General features: G+C 42.6%; 1 protein-coding gene across 1 annotated transcript in view; it reads right to left on the bottom strand.

Annotated features, from left to right (window-relative positions):
- LOC122794026 (ryanodine receptor 1-like) overlaps positions 1-19,139 on the bottom strand; it is a 2,146,276-nt gene that overhangs the window by 892,922 nt on the left and 1,234,215 nt on the right. The window contains 1 exon segment of the mRNA XM_044062140.1: positions 18,036-18,156. Within this exon segment, the coding sequence (XP_043918075.1) occupies positions 18,036-18,156 (121 nt within the window).

Below are 19,139 nucleotides of genomic sequence, written 5' to 3'. Positions count from 1 at the left end.
AAGAGAGGGTTTGCTATGAATTCTGCAGTGTTTGTGCTTCCAAATAAGCACTATTAAAGTTACTGTATAAGCAGCCTGACAAAAATTGTCTCACAGTTGCCCTCCAGTGGATGCAAGCAGAACAGCAGCTAAATCATCATTATCACAGGATGTGCATGCCAGTGTTGGCCAGCTTATTCCCACTCTCACCCACCAGCTCCTCCAGCACCTGGGTTGTTAAACAACCCTGGGTCACCTAGGCTACAGTAAGGACATAATCCATTTGTACCACAGAACTGGCTTGGGTATTAGACTTTGACAAAACAACTTGTTCTGCAGCTGTAGTATCTATGTCTCTTTTTATCTTTTTAGATGCATGCGGGCACGTGCCCACACGCACACACGCACACACACAAAATTCTATTTACTACTATCAAATGAGACAAGTGAATACACTGCAAATAATGATACTATTCCAGTGAATCACAACTCAATGAATCACCAAAATGCTGGCAATTCTTTCATGGGACCTGTAGGGGGGAGGGGTGTAACTAGGTCTGTTACTACTTTAGCAGGTAACAAGGTGTGAATAAATCACTTCTGATCAATGAATCGCCTATTAGCCTTTAAGCCGGTCAATTAGTAACTGCCACAACAAGTACACACACACACACACACACACACACATATATATATATATATATATATATATATATGTATATATATGGTTCCCCTTTATAATCGCAAAATACTGAAATCTCGAATTTCAGTATTTTGCGACCATAAATACGAAACTTTCAAATACCAAACCTTCACAATCCCGAAACTACAAATCCCGAACACACAGCATACACCACACCACACATAAACCACAACACCCACACTACAAAACAAATAAACACACAAAAACAAAACACCACACATCTACATACCTACACTACACATAAGCAGGGGGAAAGCCCCCCTGTATCCCACCATGTGGGGGGCTGCACCCCCCCTACTTATATATACTAACGTTGAGATCGCACAAACAGTAAAAGACAGTACACTCACATGCAGGCATTCCATAGTCTCACACACACACACACACACACACACACACACACACACACACAAGTGTGTGTGTGTGTGTGTGTGTGTGTGTGTGTGTGAATGAGTGGGTATTCATGGAGTTTTTAGGTTCTTTACACCATAGATGACCCTCAGACATCTTGTACTCAGGACTCTGCCCATAATTCCATTTGTCACATGCTATGTAATCCCAAGCAAATTATGTAACATCCTTTTTCTCCAAGGTTGTCTCATAGAAAAGGACCTCTGGTTTCAGAGGAGCATCCTGCTTAATAAAATTAGAATAAATGAAAAATGAAAAGTTTCACAGAGTTTAATTAAAAATGTCATCCACTTAAACGTATTTTGCTAATCACTGAGTCTTAAGAATTGTTGTGTGTACATGTGATTGTACATGTTTGCCATGTATGTCATGTGTGTGTTTGTGGAGGATGGGTGGGGAATGCTGTCAGTAGCAGCTCATATCAATCTTCTGAAAAAAAAGTTATGTGAGCTGGGTAACAGGGGGACCTCAGTTATTCTACTGTGGTTGGTAAGGGGGTTTCTTCATTATGGTCTAACATCCAAGACACGGGTATTCCAGTTAGTAGTGGGATGAGACATTTTGATGAGAGCCACTTAATTGATTTTCTCACAAAGAACGTCCCTCTCTGACTTAATAAACTTGTTGACTCCTGTTTCATTCAACATTATTCTGAATAAGAAGGAATATTTCCATATACTTCTCTGATCAATAAGCCTAGTATTTATTATACAGCAGGAACTTCTTATTATAACATCTGTTAATGTCTGTTATGTACTTCGCGGATAAAGATTCTAGTTGCCTTCTGATGTACTATGTTCTTCATCTGTAAATATGTTTGTAATTAATTGCTATGTTACTCAAATTGGTAATCACTATGTAATCCAATGTAACTGTCTGTTTATTTTAACTGTGGAGCTTTTTCCCCGGGCCTCCGCTGAAAATGGACTTACGTCCAGTCGGACACTCCCGGTCAACAAATGTAAATAAATAAATAAATAAAACATAAAGATCAAAGTTGTCTACATGATCTTAGAAGTAGCTTATGTAAGAGGCAGGCTTGCCCCCCCCCCCCCATACAGGCACTTTTCTGGGGGTGGGAGTGGTTCCGTTTGCCAGCTATTTGCAGTAAGTCAAGATGAGGTATCTCAACTTATTCCTAGCTGCCAGATTATATTCAATGATCTGGTGATCAACAAGTTTGCCATTACTATTATGGACCAGATCCAGGTGACCAAGAAGTTATGTCAGTGGGTATACATGATACCCCAGACACACTTCTGATCAAGGACAATTGTGGGGGTTTATCAATGCAGTAAATCTACTTCTGCTTTCAGGATGCCCCTACCAGTTTGCAGATAAGCAGAAAAATATCCCATCCTTTCCCAAGGCAGAGGATTGCCAGTGCACACACAGACACACATACACAATCACACACGTTTGTGTACATGTGTGTATGTGTACAATTCAATCTTCCATCCCATGGGTGGATGTACAGCATTCAAGACTACAGGTGACTCCCAGATCATAGAAATAAGGCATTGGTGGTGCAATATTGTAAAGATACTAAAATCGGTGTGGCTATTAAATTAAAATAGAAACATTTTTTTTTTCAGAATAAAGAAATATAAGAAAACATACAGTTTATGGAAGCCTAATGACCTATATTTAAAATACAGAATATTAAAATGATGTTAAAAATTAAACTGTTATGAAATTATATCACTGAATTATAACAAATGTATTTTTTAGCAAACAAGTACTTCTGGATGCACTGATCTTAGATGATCTGGCCATATGTCCTTAGAGGAGAGTACTTACTACATGAAAAAAGACAACTATTGGGGCTGTGTCTCTGGGAACAGAGGCTGGGAAGATATACTACATTAATATGAATCCCAAAAGGTTCAACTAATTTATCTTTAGTGTGCTCTCTTCAGGTGGACCGTTGGAGTGTTACTGTTCCCATTTTATGTGGCTTCCAAAGCAAAGTTATTTGAACACCTAGCTGACATATATATATATATATATATATATATATATATATATATATATATATATATATATATATATATATGAATTTGGAGCAAAATGGTATATGGAAAGCACTGATGATTAAGAAATTAAATTATTTTTAATATATACAAAGAGGTAGCAATCTTCAAAAATGAGAGTGAGATTAGTAAGATCGGAATTTTTTGATACATACAGAAGGAGGAAAAATGTTTTTTTATGAGAAGCTTATGTTATATTGCTGAATGTGTGCATTTTCAGTTGAATAAAGAGAGTTTTAAATAAAAACAAAAACAAATTAAATCACTTCAAATACCCAAATGTCATACATCTTTGAGAAATCAGATGATGTCTTTACCAAAAAAATAATCCATCAGTCCACAGACAGCTCACAGACATTAAAATGATTACTATTAGAGTACGCAACAAGCCACGTATGCAACAAGCCATGACTGACACAGGCTGACGTGAGACAGCAATGAAAATGAAACCCTGGGCATGACAACTGTCACTTCTTTACCATGAGAAATCAAGGTACAAATAATGAAGCTACTTACTCTAGGGGCTTGTAAACAGCAGTTGACTAAGGACTAAGGTACTTCACCTCAGGAATGTAATAGGCTTCTTATGTTGTAGGTAAGTACTAGGCAACTGGTCTGCAGACCCTTTCAAGCTTAGCAAAAAAAAAGTATTGAAAATTTCCCATTAGTTTCAAGGACGGCAAGACAGGACAGACTGGTAGAGAATTTGAGGCTTGTATTCAAAGATTGTTCCAGAGGTGAGGGATGCATTGGGATATGACTCTATCATGCCAATGTGACTCATTTATTTACTAATGAAGGATTAGTTCCTTTAACCATGTATTTGATGTACCATGTACCATTAGTTCTGTGAAAGACTAGGAGATCAAATGAAGTTGGATCTTTCATGGCATGAAAGGCTAGATGTCGTTCTCCATGGAGGATTCTGTAAGAGACTGAGTGTAGAGAAAGAGCTGCCAGTTTCTCCTGACAACTGAGATTTTTTGAGGTCGCTGATCTTTTTAGTCATGAATCTCTGAGGTCTCTCAAACTGTGTGATGTGTTCAGATAACTACATGTCAAAAGCTGCATTATATTCAATAATGGGTATGAGAAGATATGAGTAAAGGAGAATTAAGATGTATTTGGATCTTGTGGAGATGCCTTTGGAAATTAGATGGGCCTGGTAAAAGGCTTTCATAACTACTGTAGAGACATGATGGTCAACTGATAAGGAATTATTAAGAAGTTATGTACTCACCATAACGTTCCATCTGAGCAGGTAAACTTCATTTGTCAGCAACCTATGGGTATCGGATCCGAGCTGGTAGCTTCAAACAGCTAAAATCTGAGCTCCAAGCTCCTCCCCTTTACCCATAACCCCCTGCTATCCCTTCCTGACCTCAGATCGAGTTTGCTTATCAGCATAAAAATATAGAACACCAAAGAACCACCTCCAAACTCTAACCTAAAGACAATCCGCAATGACAAGCAGGATTCCTTTGAGTATCCATATGGATCAGGGGGACGGAGGGGGAGTCGGTTGCTGACAAATGAAGTTTACCTACTCAGATGGAACGTTATGGTGAGTACATAACTTCTTAATCTGAAGTAGTTAACTTCATTTGTGCATCAACCTATGGGACAGAGTCCCCAGCTACCTAATTCTTGGGAGGTCCTCATGGAAGGATATTCCGGAGCACTGCAGAGCTGAAGGATGCTCTCCCTCTAGAGACAATATCCAATTTGTAATGGTTTATAAATGTATGAGGTGAAGCCCAAGTGGCTGCTGAACAAATGTCATCCAACGACACCCTAGATCGAAAAGCAGCAGAGGGAGAGATCGATAGAGTAGAATGGGGATGGACATCTTGAGGTGCAGACTGGCCAGAACTCTCATAAGTGAAAAGGATACATTGTGAGATCCATCTGGACAAAGTGACTTTTGATACAGGTTTTCCCAAAGTGGATTTAGCAAAGGATACAAAAAGCTGGTCTGATTTCCTGTGATCAGCTGTCCTGTGCAAATAAAACCTCAGTTGCCTATGTACGTCTAGAGAGTGTGGCTTGTATTCACCTTTATTCTGGTAATTTGGAAAGAAGACTAGTAAATTAATAGATTGGTTGATATTAGACTCCGAAGCAATTTTGGGCAGAAAAGAGGGATTGGTCCTGAGTGAAACTCTGTCTTTGTGAAATATTAAATATGGTGGCTTGGCACAAAGGGCTTGAAGTTCCAAAACCCTTCTGTCCGAAGTGATGGCAACAAGAAAAACTGTCTTCCAAGAAAAATATTTCAGATCCACTGAAGTTGCAGGCTCAAAGGGAGGAGATGTCAGAGACTGAAGGACAAGGGTTAAGTCCCAAGGAGGGACTGCATGCTTAACCGGAGGGCTTAAAAGGAAAGTGCCTTTTTGGAAGGTCTTACATAATTTAGACGAAGTCAAAGGGCCGAGATCACTCCAGACATGATAGTGAGAGATTGCAGCCAGCTGGACTTTGACCGTAGAAGAACTAGCACCTTGGTCGAATAAGCCTGATAGAAAATCTAACACTGCTGGCAGCGGAGCTGTAAAGGGATCTAAGTTTTGACACTCCGTCAAATAGAAAAACGCTTCTATTTGCTATTATAAATCCTTCTCGTAGACGGCTTGTGAGCGGCTACTAGTATAGCCTTGACAGGGGACGAGATACCGGGAGTCCTAGCCATCAGTGGAACTGGATCAACCAAGCTGTCAGCTTGAGGTTGTTCAGAATAGACAGGCCTGATGGGTGAGAGATCAGATAAAGGATGGGATCTAGAATCCATGGGGGATTCACTAGATGAGACCATAGATATGGGAACCAAGGTTGACGAGGCCAGAATGGGGCAATGAGGATTATTCTGCTCCCCAACCGTCGGGCTTTCTGTAAGAACTTTAGCATCAGGGGAAGAGGAGGGTAAGCATAAAGTAGACCGGGTGGCCAAACACGCACCAGAGTGTCTCTGGGGGATTCCCCGGATGGGGGAATTAGCGCAAAGTAGTCGCTGCACTTTGCGTTCAAATGCGAGGCAAAAAGATTGCAGCAAGGTTGACCCCACTTGGAGAAGATTAACTTTGCTACTCTGGGGTTCAGAGACCACTCGTACTGTGAAAGAATGGTTCGACTCAGCCTGTCTGCCAAGATGTTGGACCAGCCCGGAATGTGCGCCGCTATGAGAAAGCGGTTGTTGGATATCGCCCATTCCCACACTCTCATGGCCTCCCGACAAAGTGGATAGGACCTGGTTCCCCCTTGTTTGTTGATATACCAGACAACTGACATATTGTCTGTCTGAATCGTAATTGTCCCCAAGGGAAGAAGGCTGTGAAGTGCTTGCAATGCCAAAAGCACTGCTCTCATCTCTAGAACACTAATATGCAAAAAGGTCTCCGAATGGGTCCAAGTGCCTTGGACAGTCCTGCCCATGCAGTGCCCCCCCACCCCCACCCGAGGCGAGAAGCGTCCGTGGTCACTGTGGCTAGAGGAGGGGACATAGAGAAGGGGCACTCTTTCTGGAGGTCCGGGGACTGGAGCCACCATAAGAGGGCTTTCCCTGCAGACCCTGCTGAGGGGAACAGGGAAACTCAGAGGATGTCGCAGGGGGGGACCATTGGACTTGCAAGGTCCATTGAAGAACTCTCATATTCAAGCGCCCCAAGGGGAGAAGGTTGATAGTTGCCGCCATACATAGAGCCTAATGCTCTCAGGACCAATTCCGCAGACGGAGCTGGGGATTGAAGAAGGGCCAATATGTGGAGTTTTAGAGTTCCAAGCCGGTCTGGAGTCAAGAAGGCTAGAAGCTGGTTTGTGTTCAATCTGGCTCCAATGAAATCTAGGATTTGGGTTGGAAGAAGGGAAGATTTTTTGATGTTGATCGTGATCCCCAGCCGGGGAGCTAGATGGAGAAAGTAGTCTCTGGCTGCGCATAGTAGATGCCTGGTGGGGGCGGTTATGAGCCAGTAGTCCAGGTATGGAAAGACCTGAATTCCCTGGAGTCTCAGGTGGGCCGCTACAACTGTCAAGACCTTGGTGAACACCCTGGGGGCTGTGGTGAGACCAAAGGGAAAGACCCTGAACTGGTAATGGCTGGCTCCCAGCCAGAAGCGGAGAAACCTCCTGGATCGTCTGTCCATCAAAATGTGGTAGTACGCATCCTTGAGGTCTATGGAGCACATCCAGTCGTTCTCCTGCAGAAGTGGGAGAATGGATTGGAGAGTGACCATCCAGAACTTTTCTTTGGCTACTGACAGGTTTAGGAAGGACAGGTCGAGGATTGGTCTTAAGTCCCCCATCTTTTTTGGCACCAGGAAGAAACTGGAGTAAAAGCCTGATCCGGACTGCTCTGGGGGGACGTGCTGGATTGCTCTTTTTTCTAGCAGCTGGAGGATTTCCTCAGCTGCCGCCTCCCTTTGATTGGGTGGGACATCGGGGAGGCTCCGGGGAGTGGGAGGGGGATTGAGAAAAGGGATCTTGTAGCCTCTGGATATGATCTGAAGCACCCAGCGATCTGTTGTGATGGGCTCCCAAGCTGCTAGGTGCCTCGAGAAATGCCCCCCGACTGTCTCCAGAGTGGAGCAGTCAGGTAACCCGTCAGGGTTGCTGCGTGGGCTGATCAGAGAAAGGTTCTCTGGACCTGAAGTTCTTCAGACCCCCTCTGCCTCTAGGGCGGCGCCCACTCTGTCCTCCTCCACGGAGCCACGCCTGTCGCCGTAGGACGATGCCCGCTCCGCTGGCTCTAGCGGCTCCTATCGTGGGATGGGATAGTAACCGCATAGAGGTATTAGAGATAGATTTGAGAGTGGCCATTCGGGTTGAGAACACTTTCTTATCCTCCGCCGACATGGACTCTGTGGGCGACCCAGCGTATTCTTTAATGAGATCCCACTGGAGTCGTATCACGTGTGCCATATAATTCAGCGACCTCACAGAGAAGGTGGCTGAAGCGAACACCCGCTTCCCCAGACGGTCCATCGACCGAGACTCCTTGTCTGGAGAATGGACCGAGGAACTCTCCTGGGCCAGTTCCCATTTGGTGGCAGCCGCCACCAACATGGCATCTACCGGGGCTCCCTTACTCCAACATGACTTATCCGAAGGGGGGCTGAGGATTTTGTCAGGCCTTTTTGGAATGGGCTCCACAGTGTCCGGTTCCTTCCACACCCTGGTAGTAATCAGGTCTACCAGGGGGGGTCAGCGGGAGGGGACACCCAAGAGGTAGATGGTCCTGCGTCAAACGCCTCCAGAAACACATTCTCGTCAGAGGAAGGTTTTGGGGCTGACCATCCCCTCTGATCCGAAGCATCTCCATGTCAAGGACTCAAGTGAGTCCAAGTGCCTCCTTTTGCACTTGCGTTTGTGAGGACCCTCCTCGGGGGGGGGGGCTGTCCGAGGAGGCCTCACCAACTACATCCTGTTCCGGCAAGGGAACAATCTGGGATGTTTGCGCAGGCTGTCCCTGGGACCGGGTGATGGAAGGTAGACCCGTCTGAGAGGGAGTGCAGGGTGGAGCCGTAGCCGAAGCCAGGGGCCTGGAGTCCCTCGACAATACCCTCTCCACAACATCGAACGTCAAAGGAGAGCTGCTCCCTATTGGATCCGAGAGCAGACCCTCCCTCGGATCTGATGTGCGGACCGGGGCCAGCTCCGAGGCGGTCAGATCCGTAGGGTCAGCATGCTCCTACCGCGACGAAGCCGAAGTCAGACTGACACCTCCGGATACGAAGCTCAGCTCTCGGCTCCGAGAGCTCGGATCTGAAGAAAAGGGATCCGATAGACTCGAGGGTGCCATCAGAGCCAAAGTACCGGACACTATCGGCGCTGATGCTCCCCCGGCTCCAACGCTACCCGGCTCCGAAGGCTCTGAGCCCTGATAGTGGGTCGGAGAAGTAGTGATCGGGGCGAGAAAGGGGGTTGAGCTCCCCCACGGTGGGGGGGGGGGCAGGAGCACTCCCATCTGCATCTGGGCCTGGAGGAACCTACGCATCATCCAGTCCAAGTCTGCGTCGGAGATGCTATGGGTAGACCTCGACGAGGCCACGGAGGCATGCCGGGAATGCTGCCTCGATGACCTCGAAGGTGACAGGGTCTCCTCCTCCTCCGGCTCCGGCGAGAAACAGGGAGATCGGAGCTGGGAAGGAGAAGATCCGGAGGCCATAGGCTGAGAAGCTCGCTTTGATGGCTGTGCTGAGGAAGAGGTCTCGGCCCACCTCTTGTGATGTTTCTGCTTCTCCTTCCTAGCTTCCCTCTCCTCTTGGCCAAGTGTGGGAGGGTGAGTCCAGGCCAGAGGGAGAGAAGGTGGCGCTGCCGAAGCCTCGGCAGAAGCCACAGAGGGGCCCGAGAATGAAGCAGAGTCTGGTGGCAACAGTCCCGCCAGAATCAGCTTCAACCTCCTGTCCCTGATGGCCCTGGGGTTGAACACTACACAAATAGTGCAGCCTGAAGTGAGATGTTCAACCCCAAGGCAAATAACACACTGAGTGTGGCCATCCGCTGGGGACAGCTTATGGCCACACTCGGTACATTTAGAAAAGAAAGATTTGGGCGCCTCAGACATATTGAACCCACACGCTAGGCCCCAAAAAAGGACATACCTTAACACACACACACACGGGGAGGGAATACACTAACACTGACTAACAAAACAGAGGTACGCTAACTTAACTAGGAGAGAACACTCACACAGCAATTTTTTTAAACAAAAATGTAAAAAAGAGAGATTTTTCTCACAAAACTCCTGGAAGCTTGTTCAAAGCTGCTGTTGAGAACCGCGGCAAATGAGATCTGGGGTCAGGAAGGGATAGCAGGGGGTTATGGGTAAAGGGGAGGAGCTTGGAGCTGGGATCTTAGCTGTTTGAAGCTGCCGGCTCGGATCCGATATGGATCCGATACCCATAGGTTGATGCACAAATGAAGTTAACTACTTCAGATCAACAAGAGTACCCAGATGATCCCTTATAACAGTGTCTGATTAGAGGGGGGCATCTCCTACATGGCAAATGAAACTGTTTTGTTTATCCAAATGAACTATGCTACATTTTTTACATTTAATTTGGCAGTATTGTCCTTGCACCAATTGTTAACCTGGTTTAATCCATGTTGGAACAACTGTGATTCAGTTGAAGATTGAACAGCAACACCTAATACACAGTCATCTGCAAACTTAGCTAACCATAAGCCATGTTTTGCTTTCAGAAGTGGCACCTGCTACTCTAACTACATGGGTTCTGTCAGACAACCAGTTAGCTATCCATTGCACAATATAAGGATTTGTACTGATATTTACAAGTTTCTCAGTAATGCTTGCATGAGGAATAGTGTTAAAGGCCTTGGCCTGGTCTAAATATGCTGTATGCACTGCATAACCACTATCCACTCCTTCAACTACTTTTTTAAAGAGATTAGTGAGGTTAAAGAAGCAGGATCTTCCTTTGATAAAACCAAATTGACGAGGGCCCAGGATTGAGAGATTTTCAATGTCCAGGTTGATGTAATCTGAGATAATGCACTCCATAGCTTTATATATCAGGTCAGTAGGGCTAATGGGTCTATAGTTTCAGCATATGTGGCCGGGCCACCCTTGTATAATGGCATTACAATAGCGGTTTTCCAGGTTTCAGGAATGTAACCAGTGGCGAGGCTTAGGTAGGGGTTCAGAAAGGCCATATTTGGCACTGATAATCAGGTAACCTGGTATGTTGTCAGGGCCCATGGATCAAGTATTCTTAGCTTTTGAAACGGCTGAGAAAGATCTTGTTCTATAGTAATTAAAGGAGGTAGCTGGAACTGGGGAACCTGCGGGATATCTATAACTGTGAGCGGACTAAAATTTGCACTAAATTTGTTAGCTATGATATTAGCTATGTTAGCTGGATATTAACTATTTCCTTTGGGTGAGAGAGTGTAATATTATTGTGAATTAGCTCTGAACACCGTTGGGTGTTTGTTCTTAACTTCCTGACACAGTTGAAGACAGATTTGCAGTTATTTTTGTTTTAGTAGCTATTTTAAGTTCATTCTCAGCTCTGAGCTTCCTACTTGTCCCCTTAAGCTCTTTGTTCATAGGTTCATAGGTTCATACTAGGCTATCTGCCCTAGGGCATTTATAAGCCTAGCCAGAGTGTGTTTGGCTTTCACCGCCCATTTTAAATTAATTTTGCTATGCCCTTTTTCGAGGTTAGTATACTGTGCCTCTGTCTAACAGTGACACAGAAGTGATACCCGGGGTAAACCCACAATCTCCCATCCACTCATCAAGATTCCTCTTGAAGGGAGTCAATGAGGGACTCTGCCTAACCTGGACTGGGATTTTATTCCAGAGTGAAGGGAGCCTCTGGGTTATGAATCTGTCCCTCCAGCATGCCCTATTTATTTCAGTGCTGAGGTTCAAGTCTCTCGAGCGCGTAGCTCGATGGGATTTGGATTTTCTGAGGTGCAGCATGTCCATTAATTCCAGGTTGGACATGGCTTTATACGTCAGGCACAGATCGCCTCTGAGCAGGCGGTATGCCACTGAGTAGAGCTGGAGTTTCTTTAACCGGGCAGCATATGGCATCTGTTTGAGCCCTTTGTTCCTCTTGGTGAGGTACTTTTGGGGTCTTTCCAGTTGCTGCAGGTGTCTGGTAAGGTACATCCCAAAAGGGGCATTGTACTCAATTATGGGCCTGATGAGGGATGAGTAAAGAGGCACGATGACCTCCCCTGATCTAGATGTGAATCCCTTCATGACTAGGTGGGCTATATAAAATGTTTTTCTAACCACTTTGGCCATGTGGTTGTCAAATGAGAGATTGCTATCAACTTGGGTCCCTAGGTCCCTAATTACTTCTTCTGTACTTAATGGATTACCAGCTATGTGGTAATTTGTGGGCACTTTGCTTTTGCCAAAGGGGATGACTATACACTTTTTGGCGTTTAGCTTGAGGCCATGGCTCTGACACCAGTTGTCTGTTTCTATGAGGCCCTTTTGGAGGATGCTTGTGTCGGCTGGAGAGTCGATTATGGTGCCCAGTTTGCAGTCATCTGCGAACTTGGTCAGCCACAGTCCTTCCGTGTTTGCCTGTACCTCTGAGAAATATATACCCAACAAGAGAGGACCCAGGACTGAGCCTTGTGGGACACCACTTGTAACTGGTTTGGAGTCTGACATGGCTCCAGCAATTCTAACCATGTGGGTTCTGTCCTTGAGCCAGTTTGCAACCCATCTAGTGACATAGGGGTTTATATTTAAGCTGGTGAGCTTATCTATAATGCCCGAGTGGGGTATTGTATCGAAGGCTTTTGCGAGGTCCAGGTAGGCTGTGTGGACCACCTTCCCCTCGTCAATGGCCTTGATGACTGTTTCAAAGAAATCAACCAGGTTTAAGAGGCAGGATCTGCCCTTAACAAAGCCGAACTGGGTAGGATCCAGTGTCTGTAGGTCCCCAATATCTTTATTTATGAGGTCCATGATGATCCTTTCCATAGCTTTGCAAACCAAGCTAGTCAGGCTTATGGGGCAATAGTTTCCAGGATCCGTTGAGGCACCACCTTTGTGGAGAGGGACCACTGTTGCTGTACGCCAATCTTTGGGTACATATCCTGCAGTAAGGCTGAGATTGAACAGTAGTTTTAAGTTTGGGTTTAGCTCTTCTTGGAGTTCATGTAGGACGCAGCCCGGGACACCGTCTGGTCCCATTCATGCTGTGTTTTTTGCTTTGGAGAGGGCGGCTCTTACCTGAGCATCTGAGATGTCAGGGGGGCAGCACTCTGCTGGGATAGACATTTGCCCTTTTGGTGGGGGGGGGGGGAGTTTGCACTGAACCTGTCAGTTAGGATGTTGGCAATGTCTGTGGGTTCGGTGTATTTTTTGTCATTTTGGACTAATTCTGAGCATATCTGGGAATTCCCACCCAGGTTCCTAACATAACTAAAGAAAGCCTTGTGATTATCCTTAGTGTCCTGTGCAATTTTTCTCTCGAAGCTGGCCTTCGATGATTTTATGAGTGCCCGTAGTTTTTTGCTAATACTGATCAGAGATGCCTTCCCTTTTTGGGATTTTGCTCTATCATGTAGTAGCTTCCTCCTTCTATTGTATAGTTTGTTTATGGCTGTGGTCCACCAGACATGACGTCTGCCTTTGGAGGATTGGGTCTTGGTTTTATTTGGGATTGCATGATCCATGCATTCCTGAAGGTGTTCATAGAATGCGTTTATAAAGGATTCTGCGGTCTGGGCCATATTTTCCAGAGGCCCGGGGGCTTTGAAGGATTCCACCTCGGTTTTGAGGAGTGTGAAATTTGCTTTAGAGAAGTTTTTCACTGTGGTTTTCTGGGCAGGGGGTGGGGTCGGGATGTGAATATCCAGTGAGATTAGTTTATGGTCTGATCTTTTAGTTTGCTTACGTGTGCTCTTAAGGTAGGCAGAATGAGATCTCTTATAAGCCTTAAGCAGTTGCTATTTAGTTATACAGGTATTCCACCACAGGGGTTTGTTTTAAAACTTCTCATTATATTTGTTGTGAATAGGGACTACCTTATCAATAAAATTATTTAAGTAGGGTTGTCAAAGTCAGAGGCATAGGTAGCAGCTTTAGCAATAGGATATTACAACAGAATTTATTTTAGTCATCTAGTAATTAAAGAAGGTTTGCTTTGAGAAGTCCATAAACACAGAGGTATTTACAGGAGGAGTACCACTATTTTTAAAGGAAAAGGTCACACAATTATGGTCTGATTTAATGAAATATAATAGCACATATGGAGCTGTGAAAGAAGGTGCTGGGCATGCCGACCATTGCCAGTGTAGATCACTCAGTTTATTGTTGGATAGTTGAAGGCCCCCAGCAGAAAAATCTTGGGTTTAATGGGAATTTCAGCTAATGTGTTAAGATAGCTATCGTGCTCAGAAGGGAACATAGAAGGTGTTATATAGCTAGCTATGACGTGGTAATTAGTCTTGTTAAGGGTGATTTGGACTTCTAGGATTTTACATGTGATGTTCCAAGGAATCCGTCAGGAGGTGATGATAGCCTTGACAAATACTGATACTCCTCCAGAATTAGCAGTAGGTCTGAAGATGTGATAGACACTATACCCAGAATGGAGGGAGTGCCTTCACTGCTCTGAAATATAGTTTCTGTAACTATGCATACATGAATGTGTTCAAGTTGCAGGAAAGCCTCAAGTTTGGAATGTTTTATGACTCCTGGCATTGTGTAGTGCCACAATAATGTGTTTCATGTTAGAATCTACTAAGCTGAAACGAACATCAGATGGACTCTACCTAAAAAGGTACAATGGGGACAGCAAAGGCTTTAGCCAGAATGTAAAAGCCTTGATAAGACAGGTGAAGGCCACCCCTGGCAAAGCAGAAAGACCTGTCACTCATCTTATTCAAAGCTGACAAATACTGGATTCCCCTAGAATGATACCAACTACATAGCCAATTATTAAAGCCAGCTATCTTGTATTTGAATCTTGGCATCAATCTGGGTGATGGTAAAATACCACAGAAGATCAGTGTCTTTCCTGCCTCAGGCACATACATAACAAGCTCAATCATATCTTTCTGCATGTCCATCTGGGTAGAGTGTCTAAGATTGTTCACCCCAACATGGAACACTATCAGCTCATAATCATATTTGTCAAGGTGGAGGGAACCAAGAGTCCTTGTTACAACCATAATTCTGGCTCCAGAAAGACAGCTAAAATCCATAAAGATCTTGAAAACCACCACTGAGACCCATAGTATCAGGTGGTGGTTGGATTACGGAACCTATTTCTAAATATTTGCAGAATATACTGAGGAAATATATGGAAAAATGCTCTACAGTACTCAAGGATACTAATGATTTTTTAGATAGCCTGTGTAATTGGTGTAATCTCTATGAGCCAAAAGAATATACAATGGTAACCCTTGATATAACATCATTATTTACTGTTATACCTAATGCATATGGTGTGGAAGCGATACGTAATTTTTTGAATGAGGAAATAAAAATGTGTGGAAGGGAAATAGAAAATATTTGTACACTTCTTGAAATAGTATTAACACATAATGTATTTATATTTGATGGAGAACCATACTTACAGCTAACTGGGGTAGCGATGGGTACCCCAGTTGCTAACACATATGCAAACCTAGTTTTGTATGAATGGGAGAAGGAAGTAAATTGAATAATAAATTTCAATTAAATAAGAAAATACTTCTCTATAAGAGGTTTGTAGATGATTGTTTTTTGTTGTGGGGTGGTTCTCAATTAGAGTTACAGGAATATTTACAATATCTGAATACATCAACACATTTTCTGAAATTTAAAATGGAGGCATCAAATATTAACATAAATTATTTGGACGTGCACTTGTTTAAAAATGGGAGTCTACTAGAATCCACAGTACACAGGAAAGAAGAAGATGCCTCAAGATATATAAATAGAAAAAGTATGCACGCCCCCCACACCTTTAAGGGAATAATAAAGGCGCAATTTATAAGAATAAGTAAATTGAATACAGTTGAGAGCTATTTTAAAGAACAAGCAAATAATATGAAGCAAGAATTTCAGAATAATGGTTACTCTGGAATTATAAATATGGCATATGAAGAGGTGTTAAAGGAAAGGGCTGATAGATATAGGCCAATTTTAAGAGGGGGACTTATAAAAAATCAGGAAGATATAAATAAGGATAATAATGTGGTTAGATATCTCACTACTTATAATCTGAACACTTATAATGTTTGTAGAATAATAGAAAGACATTGGCCTATTTTAATGGCCATGCCAGAAATAGTTAAAATAGTGGGAGAAAGGCCAAGATATGGGTATAGGAATTCACAAACATTAAAACAAAAATTATGCTATAAAGATTTTAAATTAAATACAGTGAAATTAGAGACAACAGCAGGAACAAGAAAATGTTACAATTGTTCCTGTTGTAATGATCTATATGAAGGTACAGATTATTTTAAACACCCCACTACGGGAGAAGTATTTACAATGAAGGTATTGACAAATTGTAATATGATGCAAGTGGTGTATTTGGCAACTTGCACATTATGTTCATCGTTCTATGTAGGTAAGACAACTAGGAAGCTTAAGGCAAGGATTATAGAGCATAAATCTGATATGAGAAGGAATATTATAACAAATGCATTAAGTAAGCATATTCAAGATAAAGGTGAACAGCATAGTTTTAAATTTAGGATACTGGACACAGTACGAATAGGTTTAAGAAAAGGGGATATGAATAATTTATTAGAACTTAAAGAGCTTGAATGGATAGTTAGATTACAGGCAGACTGTTTCCCTGGTTTAAATAATGCCATTAGTTTAAAGCCAATTGTGATTAAAAGACGTAGAGAGAAGCTGTGACTTGTTGTTATAAAACGTAAATATAATATTTATTTGCTTTGCTGTATATGTTTTATAAGTGAATTGATATTAGAAATGTTTAATAAGTGAATGTTTCATTTGCATATATTTAAATGTGTTTTAAAAGTTTTTTTATGTATGTATATGTTCTTTTAAGATTTGACTGTTGAATGAGTGAATGGGTGGGCTGAAGCATGTGACTTGATTTTAATCTCCTATTTAAATGCTGAATGTGCTTATTTTATTTGTACTGAGGAAGGGTGTGAGACCCGAAAGCTTTATAATAAACTTTTTGGTGTGCTTATAATAGTTTGGAATATTCTGACAGTGACACCATTATTGTCTATTTAGTTGATGGTAAAATACCACAGAAGATCAATGTCTTTCCTGCCTCAGGCACATACATAACAAGCTCAATCATATCTTTCTGCATGTCCATCTGGGTAGAATGTCTAAGATTGTTCACCCCAACATGGAACACTATCAGCTCATAATCATATTTGTCAAGGTGGAGGGACTCAAGAGTCCTTGTTACAACCATAATTCTGGCTCCAGAAAGACAGCTAAATCTCATCTTATTCTTTCCAGCCTGCTGAGCATGGTGTCCACAGGCCTTACATTAGAGTCACCCATTGCTAAAACATTACCATGGTTCGATGCAGGCTCAGTGGGCCATAGGGGCTTGGGGACTGCTCCCTTGTGACTCTTAGAGGTATGTGTCTTAGGTGTGGGTGTGACGGGTGAAGGTGAGTGTGTTGCTATGTATTCTAATATCTGAGATTTCTTACTCTTTAGCCTGTGAGGCTTAGGCAATGTTATTTTAACAATTTCAGCATATGCTGTTTTAGTATAAGTGCTCTGTGCTGTGTGTGTATATATGTTGTTAGTTAAGTAAATAATTATACCTCTCACATACTGAATCATATAATTATAGCTCTCACATACTGAATCATTGTGAGATAACAATAAAGAGTTTTATGGTGACAAGGCAGTTACTTCACTGCCTCAAAATACATAATGCTATCAGGCTGAGTACAGAACGAGAAACAGGTGTCTGTAACAAGAACTTTACAGGGAAACAAGAGGACCTGGAAGAATGGAAAATTCAACTTGACAGGCAAATAGTGAGCTTACATAAAGTTTCCAAAAAAAGTACACTCTTTTACAAATTCTTATGAATGAACTGTCCTCTATTTTATTATATAAGGATGAGCAAGTTGTTTGGCCCTTAGACTGTGGTATGATGGAGATTCTGGAACAGCAAGGCCGCAGACAGCCTATGTGGTGACCACACAAACAAAGCACCATGTGATGGTGACCCTCATGATAAAATATACAATACCATTGCCTTTATCACTCACTATGACATCCAGTATGCATAGGAACATGGTCTATATTACATAGATGGGTTATATCCTATCACTGTTTCAAGGCTCTGCATGAAAAAAAAAACTGTTTTTTTTTTTTTTTTATTTGACCAGCAGATAATAAAGAAGCCTGGATGAGGCCTAATTTTCTTTTTATTGAAAATTGCATTATTACATGTCATGTCATATCTTACCCTTCCCAAATGCAGGAATTTGTAGCGGGAGGCTGATGACACCAACCAAATCTTCTATTGGGACCAGAGAACGTAGGATGGCTCGGATACGCAGTGCCTCACCTTTCCCTGCTTGAATTAGCTGCGTAGTAAGGATACAAATATTATACCATACATACTGTTTCTAGAATTTGAAGTACACACATTTTCATGACATAACAGGTTACATCTGCAAATACCTTTCAGAAAGCACTCATTATTTTTATGAGTTGTAGTAAGAAAATACATCTATTTTCTGTTCTAAATTGTCAGTACCTATTTACCTGTTTATCTAAAAAATAGTCTGCCTGTACCAATACATGATCCCCATTCAAAGACATTCAGCAGGATAACACTATCTAATTCTGTGCTACTGCTAAGTTTATGATTGGCTTTATGTGTAGAAAATGAAATGACTGTTAGCATGATGATTATTTACAAAGATATGAATTTACAGAATTTTTATAGCCATTAAAATAAAAGTGTTAGTTCCACCTTCCTGGCAGCTATAGTTAGTCATGAGTACCATTCAGAGCCCAGGGAAACACTACATAATGGTGCCTTCAAGTCTGTTCCTGAATTTCCACATATCTACAGCAATAACTGCTAGAATCAATAAACGTCAACCTATTTCACCACAGATGTAGAATTTTCCTCATAATATTTGCACATTTGCAGATGAAGGTATACACTTTACAGCAAAACATTGTTAATACATGCAAAACTAAACCTTCAGCACTATAGGAAAGACTTTGTGAGTGTGTATGTTTGTGCTGTTTTGAAAGGAACTCTTCTTTGATATTTAAGTTAGCCATATCTAAAATTCTCCAACACACAAAACAAAAGGTAAAGTGGAGCCATATACTGACAAAATTATAGAGCTGTAGTGAGGAAAATAGCCAGTCATCCATTCAGAACGTCCCTTTTCCTCAGTCCTCTCGTTCTGTCCAACAGGTCAGAAGTGGCATTAGCTGCAGTACATTACAGGCACTGATTACCATAATCATGGAGGTCACAAAAAGGCATTACCACCCAAATATACATGACATAATACTGCACAGTAGGTCAAATCTAAAAGGCATTACA

This window comes from Protopterus annectens, chromosome 1.part0, assembly GCF_019279795.1.
Source record: "Protopterus annectens isolate FY-2018-M chromosome 1.part0, PAN1.0, whole genome shotgun sequence".
Classification (NCBI taxonomy): domain Eukaryota; kingdom Metazoa; phylum Chordata; order Ceratodontiformes; family Protopteridae; genus Protopterus; species Protopterus annectens.
Note: the sequence above shows the minus strand (reverse complement) of the source record. Positions and strands in the feature narration are given on the sequence as shown.